This window comes from Rhinolophus sinicus, chromosome 6 (genome assembly GCF_057876585.1).
Source record: "Rhinolophus sinicus isolate RSI-liver-muscle chromosome 6, RSI-T2T, whole genome shotgun sequence".
Taxonomy (NCBI): domain Eukaryota; kingdom Metazoa; phylum Chordata; class Mammalia; order Chiroptera; family Rhinolophidae; genus Rhinolophus; species Rhinolophus sinicus.
The window spans coordinates 11,774,019-11,787,447 of NC_142506.1; the positions used below are offsets into that span (position 1 = coordinate 11,774,019).

A 13,429-nucleotide genomic window follows, 5' to 3' on the forward strand; every position below is an offset into this window, starting at 1 on the left:
TCTTATGTATAACATATCTCATAAGCAAATTGTGTCTACATTTTAGTTTCTTCTATTTTCTACAGCAGAATTTGAATATTCATAAATCATACAGCAAACCTAACAAGCAAGCACTTAACAGAGCAGGTTTGTGACATCCAACTAATTGGCTAAATCAAGTCACGTGGCCCAGCCCACAGTCAATGCGGATAGGTCTACACAAGGGAGTGGATACCATAAGGCATGATTCATCTGGACCAGTACTATAATAATCTATTCCTAACGTCTAGTTAGGAAATGGGTGACCTAGTTATCAAACTTTCCTCAATCTGTTTCTGGAGCCCACACACAAAACTGGTGTCCTAGAGACTGTTGGGAATGGGTTCTTAGTGAGGAGCTTTTCCAAGCCTTACTTCCCAGGCCCTACCCCAAACCCAAATGAGCCAGAATTTCTTGGGAGTAAGAGATATGGGGGAGAAGGTGGTGGTAATCCCAAGAGCCTGAGACTGATATAACTCTGCGGAGGATTCCAGCACACACTGGGGGTGTGGAGGGTTTCCAAGACAAGAAAGACAGCCTCTACACGCAAAGAACTTGCAGTTTCCACAGAATGCATTCTTGTCATTAAACACCAGAGGCATTACTTTCAAATTAAAAAAATAATTGTTTTCCATGTTTCTTTAAGTTAGAGCAGTGGTTCTCAAACTTTTGTGTGCATCAGTATTAACTGGAGGGCTTGTTAAAACACAGACGACTGGGCCCAACTCCCAGTTTCTGATTCAGGAGGTCTGCGTGGAGCACATGAATTTGCATGTCTAACAAGCTCTGCTGTCCGGGGACCACACTTTGAGAGCCACTGAGTTAGATCAGTAGGAGGCTTTAGCGATAACATTCCTCCCTTGACTCACATATATTATACATACTGCACTTACGTGTTTGTAGCACATCTACTACATAAAAGGTCTTGGGCCCGGTGCAGCGGCAGATATAATAAGGATAGGATTAAGGATAAGATTAAGATCTTGATTACACTTGAGTAGATTTAGTCTCTAAGTGGATCTATTATTCTCTAAGACAGGAAGCCTAAGTATCATTAGACAGGTTCAGATGAAGCAGAGATCTCTCCCTTAGGAAAAGACAAAGGAAAGCTTGGAGTAGGAGACTGTATGAGTTGGGTCTTGAAAGATGCTTAGGACCTGGACGTGTGGAAGTATTGGAGACTCGCGGACCAGCCTTAACAAACACCCGGAAAAGGTCTGTGACATTCTTGCCTCCAGCATTAACAGTCTGCAACCTGCTGGCATCAGGACGAGGAAGGGCGTTCTCGGGGTCAAGGTCTCAGTCTCAAACCCTTCTTGGGAAAAGATAGAGCCGGCCTCGCCCAATCTTTGGAGCTCCCCGAGTGGGTGCCTCAAACTTGAATGTCTGGCTCAGGTCATGGTGGATGCTGACTTGGCAAAGAGCGCGGCTCGCACGCTTCAAGCTCCAAAAGCCCGAGGAGGGAGCTGTGACCCCCGCGAGGTTCGGAGCGGTAGCGAGGCTCTCCGGAGCGGCCTGGCTGGCATCCCTTCGGTCCGTGCCGGGGAGGGAGCCTGCACGCTGGGGCACCGTTCGGTTGGAGCCGCAGATTTAGGCATGACATTAAGGCGGGGTGATAGGTTCACTACCCCGCGGAGCGAGGGGTTCAAAGCCCTTCCTCACTATTCCTCCCGCTGGACTGAAAGGTGGCGGATGCCGGCACAACCGGTGAGCACCCTCTCTGCCTCCATTTCCATGCACAGGAGGGGATGCAGACGCGTGTACACTTTGCCTACACAGGAGGGAATACGGCTCGCCAGCCTGCGCACTGCGCCTGCGCGGGCCCGCCCCCGCCCCGCCCCTTTCTCTCTGCCCCGCCCTGTCAGCACTAGTACCGCCGCTAGGGGTAGCGGCGGCGGCTGCGGCCTGAGAGCGCGGCGGCTTTGAGGGCGCGGAAGCGGTGCGGAGTGGCGACGAGGGCAGGCAAGAGGGTGGGAAGACCGGCAGGGGAGAAGGGCGGCGCCGGCGGAGGGCGGCGCGTGGCTGACTCATCCCTTTGGAAGAGCCGACTGACAGACACAAACCCTCGCCGAACCCGCCCGCCCGCGCCGCTCCTCCTCAACCGGGAGGCGCCCTCCCTCCCGCACCTCTCGCCCGCCCTCTCCGGGAGCTCTCCCGGCCTGACCGCCTCAAAGTTTTTGTCGTCGGAGAGACCGGAGCCGCGGCGGGCCTTTGGGAACGGGGACGCAAGACGAGGCGAGAGCGGTGTGGGCCCGGAGAGTGCATGGTGCCCGGCGCCGCGGCTGCCAGTCAGGAGGACATCGGGGTGGGGTCGGCTGAGCCCGGCTCCTTCTAGCCTCCGCCTCTCCAGGAATCGCCCTCCCAGACTGCCGCGGGGGTCCCCGCGCCCCGGCCCACCATGTCCCGGCTTCTGCCGCTGCTGAGGAGCCGGACCGCGCGCAGCCTGAGGCCGGGCCCGGCCGCCGCCGCCGCACCGCGCCCGCCGTCCTGGTGCTGCTGCGGGCGGGGGCTGCTGGCGCTCGCGTTCCCTGGGGGCGCCCCCGGCGGCCTCCGGGGGCTGGGCACCCACCCCAAGAAGGAGCCCATGGAGGCGCTGAACACGGCGCAGGGCGCGCGCGACTTCATCTACAGCCTGCACTCCACGGAGAGGAGCTGCCTGCTCAAGGAGCTGCACCGCTTCGAGTCCATCGCCATCGCCCAAGGTAAGGGGGTCGCTGGGGGAGATCCCGGGGGGCCCGGTCCCCTGCCCTATCCCGCCTGGCCCCGGGAGCCCTGCCGCTCCTCCAGCTGGGCCCCCCCGCCCCCCTCACCCTCCGGGCCTCGCGCCTGGGACGTCCGAGCGGGCAGGGGGGGTGGGGGGGGGAAACTTTCCGCCTCCTAAGTGTCCCCGGGGCAGGTAGGACAGGCAGCCAGGGCCAACGTTTGGCTGGTTCCTCCCCAGCCTCGGAAGCCCGAGCTTCAGCCCAAATTGCACCCGATACTGTTTTGATTTTGTTTTGATTTGCTGTGTGCCTCCCGTCCCCACCCCTCCTGTCCCTAAGCCCTTGCTGCTTTGTCGTGAATGCGCAGGGGAGAAGGTGGCATGCCGTGCCTCCTCCGAAAGTGCTACAAACCCGAGAGGCAAGAAGAAACTTTCTTGAATGGTTATGAAACAAAGATGTAATTGGCGTCCAAAAGAAGAGATGCGCTTAGCTGCTTGTTTCCACACACATCTAGTTGTATTAATTGGAGCAGCCTAAGGAAACATTTTCCTGGGAAACGGAAAGAATCGATCAAACCAGCAACTACAGATGCATACTTGCAAGCCCATGGAGGTTTATTGCTGCACTACTCAAACTCCAGTGTTTGTTGTTTCCCCGGAGGGTAAAAGAATGAAGTCAATAAGGCTTTTTTCCAGGACTATGTGGCTCTACAAGGAAAAGCAGGCTTCTGCTCAGAAATAATTGGGAAGGGTGAAAGCAAAGTTATTTTTAAGCTAGCATGTTAAAATGTGGTATTTTTAAAACCAGTGCAGAATGCTGGTAGGTCAGAATTGGAGTCCATTGAAAAAGCTAAAAATGCAGACAATCAAAAAGATGAAAGGAGCAAAAGATGAAATGATTTAGTGTTAAAATATTTTTACCATTTAAATACAGTAATACAGGCAAACTGCATTGCGACTATTTTATATTACATTCTGATGTATTTGAAAGTTAAAAAGTGTACTCTCCCGTCCCTAAGTTGGTAGGTACATAAACATTCCATAGACTCCTTCGGGTTAGAGCACATTGCTTTGGAACATGGCATTTGATTTGCCAAAGGCACTTGAAGGTGTTTGGCCTATGTACAAGAATGGGGGGAGGATTTATCTCCCTCATGTAAGCATGAGTTTATTTAGACTACTTCTTCAGAAACTTTGTATTAGTTGTGCCTTTTAACGGCTTCCCCCCACCCCTCCCCTCATTTCAGGGAATTGTGGACCAGTTTTTAGTATTGGATGATTCAAGACATTGTCTACCCACAGTGCTTTTACAGGAAAAGTGTCACATCACTATCAATTCACTTACTAACCGTGTAATCATTATGTGTTAATATGAAGTCATGATTAAATACTAGCATATTGGTAAGCTATATGCTTACACGCAGTGTGAGGGTTTAAAATACTCAGCTCTGAAAATCAGCTCCTTGACAAACAATATATGCTTCATATGCTGAAGCATTAATTTTAGGAATCTCTCTCCATAGGCAAGACTCTTTGAACACACATTTGACCTTTTTTAAGTAGTTTCTTGGAAATTCTGCATTAATATTGTTACACTGTAGGAGGACGCTATTAGTATAATTTAGGACAATTCTTGAAGAGCATGGGCTGCAATACAGCTGGGTAAATGTTACCTCCTACCTTGTAGCACATGCCAGCAGTATTGCAGTAGGGATGCTGACATTTCCAGTGAAGATAATATTTTATAATTTAACACGGTTTTCAGTATTCTGGAAAGGACCTATAAACTTCAGTCCGTGGAGATCAGTTAGCATTAATTATACTTAATAAGTATGTAAGTTATAGGAGGAAGAAGTTAGTAATTTGTCTTCTTTGTTGAAGATAACCAGGCAAGGATACAGGAAACAATATGTAGTCACATGCTCATTTCCTATTTAGGAATTAAAGAACTTGAGGGTTTAAATCAACCATTTTTTGCCAGTGTTGATGTCTAAATTATTGCCCTTTGATTCAAATGACTACTGCTTTAATTTTTGGTAGTCTTAGTGTTCCTTATTGTTTTCAATATCAATACATATAGTTATTGTGGAGATAACTGGAATCATCACTAGTAAATTACCTTATTCTTTAATAATTTAAGGTAAAGAGGATTTTATTATGTGGTGAATGCATACAGCTCATTCCATTGCTGAAATCAACATTTTTCCCTCACACAAATGAAAAATTCCTGTTTTTCTTTTACTGTTCCTTTTTGAGTGTTTTTTAAATACCCAACTCGTGCTAAATGTTTATGTACTTAGTGCACTTTCTAATGAAATAAATTGTGTTAAAAGGGCTTTTTCTTATAGGAAATCTTATGTGTTCTTGGAAAGGGTGTTTGTATGATTTAATGAAGCGATTAGGATTTGGTGTGGAAACATTACACGAAAAGAAATCATCCCTGCTTTGATATGGCAGTGAATCTAATGCTGAAATTTGGTACCTTTGCCCTTATCTTTCTTGTGTGTTTTATCATTAGGCATGTGATAGAGTCTGTGACAAGATAAAGCTTTAGAATCAATTTATAGTAGATAAGGCAGACTTTGTGGGATGTCTTATCATAGCTACATAAGATATTGTGATTTTTAAATTACAAACTGATTTCCTCCCCAATTAAAAAAAAAGTTGACGTTGCATTCTCAACTTACCTGCTCAATCTGATCTCCTTCCATAAACAGTCCATATTCTCCAGATAGTGCATTGTTGGTTCATTGTTTTTACAAGTAGGACACTGAAGCTGACATTACAGTTGCCTTTCAGTTTTAGCTAAGATTTTTAAAACAAATTTGTTTCCCAATCTTTGCAATGACTATTTCTATTATCAATTATTTTTATAAAGTTGTAAATACAGCCATTCCTTGGTATCTGCTGGGGGCGATTTGTTCCAGGCCCCTTGCAGATATGAGAAAATCCATGGATACCAAAGTCTCTTATATAAAATGGTATGATATTTGCATATAACCTATACACATCCCCCCATGTAGTTTACATAATTTATAGATTACTTATAATACCTAATATAATGTAAATGTTAATATAAATAGTTGTTATACTGTGTTGTTTAGGGAATGAGAAAATAACATTTGTACATGTTCTGTACAGACATAACCATCTGAGACTTAACTACATAGTACATATCAGCAACAACGTGACATTTTTTTCCTAATATTTTTGATCTGTTTGAATCCCTGGATGTGGAACCCACAGACATGGAGGGCCAACTGTATGGCAATTTGGTTTTTGAAGGATGGGCAATGACATTGCTCATTGGATTAGTTACGCATTGTTATATAACAAATTACCCCAAAACATAGTGGCTTAAAACAAATATGTTGTCTCACAGTTTCTGAGAGACGTGGAGAGGGATAGAGGAGGAGGGTAGCAAATTACCCTGGTTGAGAGCCAGTGCTTTTATATGAAATGCTATATAGGCTGTTTCTTCTTCAATCCTCTGCTTTATCTCTCCTTCGCGTCCATCATTCATTGATACTTGCTATGATCAGTGTATTCTTTTTGCTTTTAGCTCATTGCTTTATTTTACATTTATTTACCTCTGGACAGAAGAGGATAGAAGAGTAACTCCTTACCTCCCTATCCAATGCCTCACTTCTCAATCAAATAAATGAGCTTTGTGGTAACTGTTTTCCTTGATTGTGATGTCTCTTCACTTCTAAGTTCTTGATTAAATTCTACATATTAGACATTCAGAAAAATATGGCTTCAGATGTGTTAAACATTGCTACAGTTTAATTCACCAGTAATTAATTTGGTGTTATTTATCCATCTCAATAGTCGCTTATTGCTTTGTACAGCAATTGTGACAAGTAAGTTTCTATAAACAAATTTATGGAGAGGAAAATAGACATACTATAAAGTGTGTAACTTACACAGTTGTCCAGAAGATCAGGTGGAGCTAAAAATAATAGATGATCTTGAAAGTTGGGGTGACCTGATATTGAACAATTATTAGTGGAGATTAGTTCAGTTTTTCTAAAAATAGTGATGGTTTGTGTAATCACACTCTTGTCTGTTTTCCTCTGGCACGTCAGTGTAAAGCCAACTGGAACAAGTAGAGACTAAATCCCTGAGTGCAGGTTTTATTAGCATTTTTTTCAAGTCAGCTGAATTAATTAGTATGTAGATTTATAGGACTCTAGCCTTGTCTTTGGTTTATGTCTACTTTACGTTTAATGAATGCAGCCACATAAAACAAGTAGCTATGTGTTAAAATATAATAACTTAGTTACCTCAAACTATCTGGTAAATGAGAGCTCTTCTAGATAAAGGACTTTGCAGGTAACAAGATGTCATTCCCTTTAAACTCTGAAACATTTGCTTTGATGGCTTTTGTTGGAAGCGTATTTAAACATACTGCATTTTTCTCTGTCTTAGTAAAAGTATAATGAGCACAACTTAGCTTCTCCTAGATGTCAGAATCCTTATTTACTGTATTTTAATATGAGAATTTCCTTTGGGGCCACTTCTGTTTGTAGACATACTCATCATCACACCACGTGCCTCTAGAATATTGTGCCATTTCAGGCGGCAGGCTTTTAGACCCTGTCATCATCGCGGTAGTGAAATCTGCTGGGCTTGCAGTGCCCCTCCCGAGCACCAGTGCCTTCATTCATCCCTTGTTGTGGTCAACTTGCCTGCTGGGTAATGAGGTCTCCTTCTTGGCATCTCTGTTATTGTTTGTAGTGTCTGCTCTTTGTCACTCTCTAGTGTTTTTTATTTTTTTCATTCTCTCTCTCTTTTTTTGGATCCCCCTATGCTTCTTAATAGGATTTAATCCTGATAGATATTTCACAGTCAAAGACCACTCGCTCCTTTGTCTTTCCAGCTAGCCAGTTACATCTATCACATTGTTATTGATCTTTGACTCTTCAGATCTTACATTGGAGATTTTGTGAGTATTTTCACTAACATCTGGATTATGGCTGTTCCAAGGATTGTTGTTATAAGCACCTAAAAGGAAATTAACTGAGGTGTTACTATTTTTTGGACCTCAAAGTTTCAGGGAAATTTCTATTAGAATGGTTTTCTTTACTTGGTTTAGTTTAGGTTTTCTGTTTTCTTTCTGAGCTTTAGGATAGGTTATTTTGTCCACTGTATTATTGAAAACACTTGTACTTTTAAAAGCAGCCTGGTATTTTATAATACAGCTTCTGAATTTCTACTGTAAAATGGTTCTTATGTTTTATAGAAGATATTCTACAGCTAACACAATGGCTACTGCTGGCACCATCTTCACCTCAATTACTTAGCAATTATTAATTATATGCTGTGTGTCAAATATACGGAACTGAGTTTTCATGTATTTTGTTTACTTCTGTTGGAGAGAGAAGGAATTACCTCTATTCTATAGATTAAGAAACTGAGGCTAAGAGGAGCTTGCCCAAGATCAATAGAGTTTTTAACTTAGCTTTGTTTGACTCTAAAACCCCTGTTCTTATTATTACACTTTTCTGGATACTTACACCTGGGATTTTTAACACATGCTGGGGAAAAAGGTTATATCTTAACTACTTAATAAAGGTCACATACCTTAGTCTACCTTCTGTATGTTTGCACATTTAATACAAAAGCACCTATGGCATTGTTACTTTGAAAATAAGGAGAATCAAAGGGAAATCATTATGCAAAAAAAGTTTATAAATTGTCAGAAAACTAGTATTTGTGACTCCCAACTGTCATAAATCTTTAACCTTTACCTTAATTTTCCTTTAGATTTTTGAATGGGTTTTTAACAAAATATCTAACATACTATTCATATAGAAGTTTCCCCAACTTTGAACATTTATTTAGTTACAAATATTTGTTACTTTCCCTGCCATATAATAGACACTGTTGGTGGGGTTACATCGGTGAATTAACTTGGCCCAATACTCTCAGGAAGCTTACACTTTTGAGAGAGGAAATATATGAGTAATTAAGTAAATAAATAAAATAATTATAGATAGTGTGTGCTATTAGGATAAACCTTATTAGATAAGGTGATCTGGGGAGGCCTTTGTGTAGGTGATATTGAACCTGAAAATAAAGGGTTGAGAAGAAGCCAGTTATTCAGACAGCTGGAGGAAGAGCATTCTGAGAAGGAACAGCGACTGTGAAGACCCTGAGATAGGAAGGGACTTGGCATAGCGCAGGCATTGGCACGTAGCAAACACAAGTGGAAGTCAGTGCACAAAGGGAAAGTGGAATGAGATGAGATGGACAGGTAGGCAGAAGCCAGGTTAGTGAGGGCCTTTCTAGGTAAACCTAGGAAGGCCATTCGAGGGTTTAAACAGAGTGAAATGATGGGATTTAAAGAGCCCTTTGACTGCTAATGGAGAAGAAATAGAAGGGTGCAAATGCTTAAGCTGGGCGCACTTAGGAAGCTGTTGCAATAGTCTTTGCCTGGGATGATGGGGGCTTAGACTAGGCGGCCATGGAGACGAGGAAAAGGATATGGATTCAAGGTATTTTTTTTGACAGTGAGCTGATGGGCCTAGTGTGCTGATGGGTGAGAAAGGGGCAGATAATGAAGGGAAAGAAAACAAAGTGGGAACTTAATTTTCTGACTGTAGTGATTGAGTAAAAGATGGTGCTATTAACAGTGAGGGAAAAGACGGGGGGAAATAGATTTGGGGGATGGAAATTAAAGTGTTAATTTTGGACATGTCTAGTTTAAGATACCTTTGTGGATATGAATGGAAATGTCAAGTAATTAGAGGGGTGTGTGTGTGTGTGTGTTTATAACAAATCTGGAACTCAGGGGAAGTTGGGGCTGAAGATGTAAGTGTGGGTGTTAGCAATTATATATAGATGAAGATGATGGTTCAGGAGAGAACTCAAAAACACCAATGTTTATTGGAAGGGAAGAGGAAGAAGAACCAAAACTAGAAGGAGACTGAGAAGGGGTGTCCACAAAGACAGGAAAAATAAGAAAATAGTGTATTCCAGAAGCGAAGTGAAGAAGATAGTGGGAATGATCTGATGCTTTAGGTCAAAAGGGAAGACTGGGGAGGTGAAAAAAGAAGGCCCATAGGATTTAATAACAGAAGAGACTGGTGTCAGAAGCACTTTTACAAGAATTGTGTGGGAAGGAGCCAGATTTTAGTTCACTGAGACAGATTCAACTCTTTTTAAAATTGTTTTTCCTCTTTCTTCCACCCCCCCCCCCCCATTACGGTTCAAGCTGTGGTTTCTCAGTCTAGTTGTGTAGGACACAGCTCTCTGGCCCATGCTGGTATTATGAGCGCTGCCCTGGCTGAGGCAGGTCGCCAGTGTGGGTCCGCTGCTCACAGCAGTTGGCAGCAGCTCTCAGCTGGCTCACGGCAGCCCAGCTCCAGGGAGAGCTGTTGTTCGCAATCTTAGCTGTAGAGGGCGTAGCTTGCTGGCCCAGGTGGGAATCGAACCTGCAACCTCAGTGTTAGGAGCACGGGGCTCCAACCACCTGAGCTCCAGCCCCCTGGGCCACAGGGCTGGCGGCCACAGATTCAACTCTTTAAAGGGAACCAAAGTTCCCTTTGGATAGTACTAGAGTAGCCTGAGTACTACGGAGATCTCTTTATTCATAGGTTAGAAGTCTGAACGTATTTTAAATATTTATTGCTAGGGTACTCATTTTTTTTTTTTAATAGACAGTCCTGTGTAGAATTCTAGTGCATCAGAGAAAAATAAAATATGACAGGTAAGCAAATCCCCCCCTTTTTAGCACCATTGTGTAGAAAATATACAGGCCATTTAGCAGGTAAGATCTTTTCATTCTTTGGCCTGAAGCTTATAGAAACAGAGATGATTTGAAACTCCATTTTTCAAATTCAAATACCTAAGAGCAGGGAATACATTTGTTTCCTGGGGTATAAACCTTTAGTGCTAAAACTGCGGCAGTCCTTGGCGAACTGGTTGGCCACCCTACTGGCCCTAAGAGTGACAGTGCTTCTGCCCTTCTCACAGATTAGGCTTTTGATTCACAGGAGAGATTGCAGAAAGGATCCAGGTAGAATGTCATGTCCCTTCTGCACATCTGCTTTCCCTCCTGAAGGTCTGCACCAGGAGGACACTTTCTGTAGGCTCCCTCTCTTACCATTATTTGTGTCTGGTGGGATTTCTGGTGAAGGAATGTTCAAGAAAGCAGGACTCCCCGATTTTATGTGCACCCTAGTGCCTTCACACTGTCCCGCCAGCCCTCAGTCTGCCTTCACCTGTTCCCTTACTATTCTAGCTGTACCCTTCTTGCGGTGTCTGGTTTCATCGATCCCAAGTAAGCAAGTGCTAACGTCCCCTCTGTCCTTGTGGGTGCCCGCTTGTCTTTTGATGTAAGCCCAGCTGTTTGCCCTGTGATTTCAGTCCTTTTATGGGTTTGGTTCTAAATAAATCATGAATTTGAATGTAGTTGGACTTCGTTTCACTGTAAGGGACTTTGTTTCGCTGGCAGTGCTCTTTGTAGCTCTCTACATCAAAGCTCAATGTACATATACAATCACCTGGCAATCTTATTGAAATGCATATTCTGTTTCAGTAGGTTTGAGGTGGGGCCTGAGATTCTGCATTTCTAACACGTTCCCAGTGATTTCCATGCTTCAGGTCCAGGGACCACATTTTGAGTAGCAAGGTTATAGAAGGTGGTTTTGTTTTTGTTTCTAAGGTGGGAAAGAGTTGAGGTCACATAGACAAACACAGGCATGCTCGAATTGTGAAAGGAAACAGGCAAGCAGATGTGAAAGTGATCATGTGGGACATTTGGTGAGCTGGCAGAATTTTGTGTTTGTGTATGAGGTCTCTCAAAAAGATCATGGTTTGAAAAACATTCTCCTACCATTTTTTTCTCCTCAAAGGGGCTTCTTAAAGACATTAGAAAAAAATGTGAATTGTTAACACTGATTTTATATCTATACGGTAGTCACTTTTGAGGAATAAATGCTGTGCATTCCTTTTTGTTCATCTCTTTTTATTTTCCGTTATTACCTTGAATATACTGTCCGTTGATTAATCTGATTTTTTTCAGTGAACCATGTCCCGAGTCAGACTATTTTTTTCTTCTGCTTCATCCCGTTCTTCTTCCTGTGCTTTCGCCACTTAGCTTTGTATTACTTTTTAAATTTTGAAACAATCTCAAATTTAGAGAATAGTTTCTAGTACAGTAAACTATTTTTTTTTTTGAGAATAAGTTGCTGACATGCTTTGTCATCCATGTCACAGGTTAGGTTCCTTGGGAGTCTCTGAGATAAAGATTCACATCCAGGAAGTTTATTGGGGAGTGCTGTTGGAATCCTTACCTTAGGAAGGGAAGAGAAGGAAACCCTTTGGGGCAGAGGTAGGAGTAAAGTGACAGTCTCAATGGAAGCCTCGGCTGACCCTGTGGAGAGTTTTAGAGATGGGATGACCCTTGAGTGTTGTCCTGAGTTGGGTGAGAGGTCTGGGGCTCTCCCTCTGTGGAAAGGAGCTGCTGGATGTGGACTTCCTTGGGCAGGGTGCAGAGCCCTGGCTGAGGCTGTCCCCCAAGATGTAGGCATGTTGACACTGTTGCCATTTGAGAAACGCCAGATATGCCTCCAGAGGACCCTAGAGAAGTGAACTTACTATATGGACACAAGTGGGGAGGTTGTGATGAAAAGGATGAAGAAGTTGCAAAGGAGGGGCTTCTGGTAAAAACTTCACTTTAAAAGAACTCGCAGGTATTGCACGACATTGGAAATACAAAGGATAAATGTTGCAAGCTAATCCCGACTTAGAAAGGAGTGTGCCAATTCCCCACAGCATAGAAAAGATGCCTGCTCCATAGTGTAAGTTATCTGAGGAGTGCTAGCACTGTTGAAGTTGCTTTTGATAATTTTTTTTTGGTTTACAAATAAAACACTTTAATTTTCAGTGTTTCTAGTATTTTAAGTTATGGTATATTAAATATTAATTTTAATATTTTAAAATCATTTGTATTTAAAACTGTTAGTAAGAGAGTTAAAAAATTTTTTTATTGAGCTATAATTGACATGCAACATTGTATTAGTATCACATGTATAAGATAGTGATTCGATATTTATATAGATTGCAAGATATAAGTCTAGTTAACATCCGTCACCATACATAGTTCCAGAATTTTTTTTTTCTTGTGAGAGAGTTTCTAATGTTTTTATTTTTTAAACATTAAATTGTAATTCCCCCCATGGGTTATTAAGACTGCTTTGTATGCTTTCAGCTTGCACTGTCATTTTTATAGCCCCACACTACTGTGCAAAGTGAGGACTGCCTATATTCTAGCATATTTCACTTCAAAATTTCATATAGATTTTTATTTGTACATATTTTATTTACTTCATTGCTCGCATTCATTTTGATTTTAAAATATTTTTAGCGTGCAGATATCCCAAGCCTGAGATTGCCATTGTGACGAAAGTGAAGGATGTGCCCTCAGCAGAGACCCCTGGTAGCGTTGGTATAGTACAGTCCACGCTGAACTGACTGTTCATTAGCTGTGTATTGCAAGTAGCAAAGCATCTATCTGACAGAACCTCCTGCTGGTTTGAAATGGCATGCTTTAGTTATAATGATAATCTTTTTGTTCAATCAGTGTTTTAGATGGCTACAGAATATTTATTTTTATTATCTAATCCTAAACTTTGTGGAATTGATAGAATAATCATTGCATGTTTAATTAACTGCAGGATTAAATTTATGACCTTAACAAAA

At 42.7% G+C, this 13,429-nt stretch overlaps 1 protein-coding gene across 3 annotated transcripts in view; it reads left to right on the forward strand.

The window, feature by feature from the left end:
* The first annotated feature begins 1,889 nt into the window (after window positions 1-1,889).
* The window catches only part of TMEM65 (transmembrane protein 65), a 36,060-nt gene continuing 24,520 nt past the window's right edge, over window positions 1,890-13,429 (forward strand). The window contains exons 1-2 of one of the 3 annotated variants that reach the window (XM_019720544.3): window positions 1,890-2,720; window positions 13,095-13,175. In XM_019720544.3, coding sequence (XP_019576103.1) covers window positions 2,417-2,720; window positions 13,095-13,175 — 385 coding nt within the window. In that variant the 5' untranslated portion in view covers window positions 1,890-2,416. The remainder of the gene's footprint in view (window positions 2,721-13,094; window positions 13,176-13,429) is intronic. The other 2 variants (XM_019720618.3, XM_019720693.3) reach the window with 2 other exon arrangements.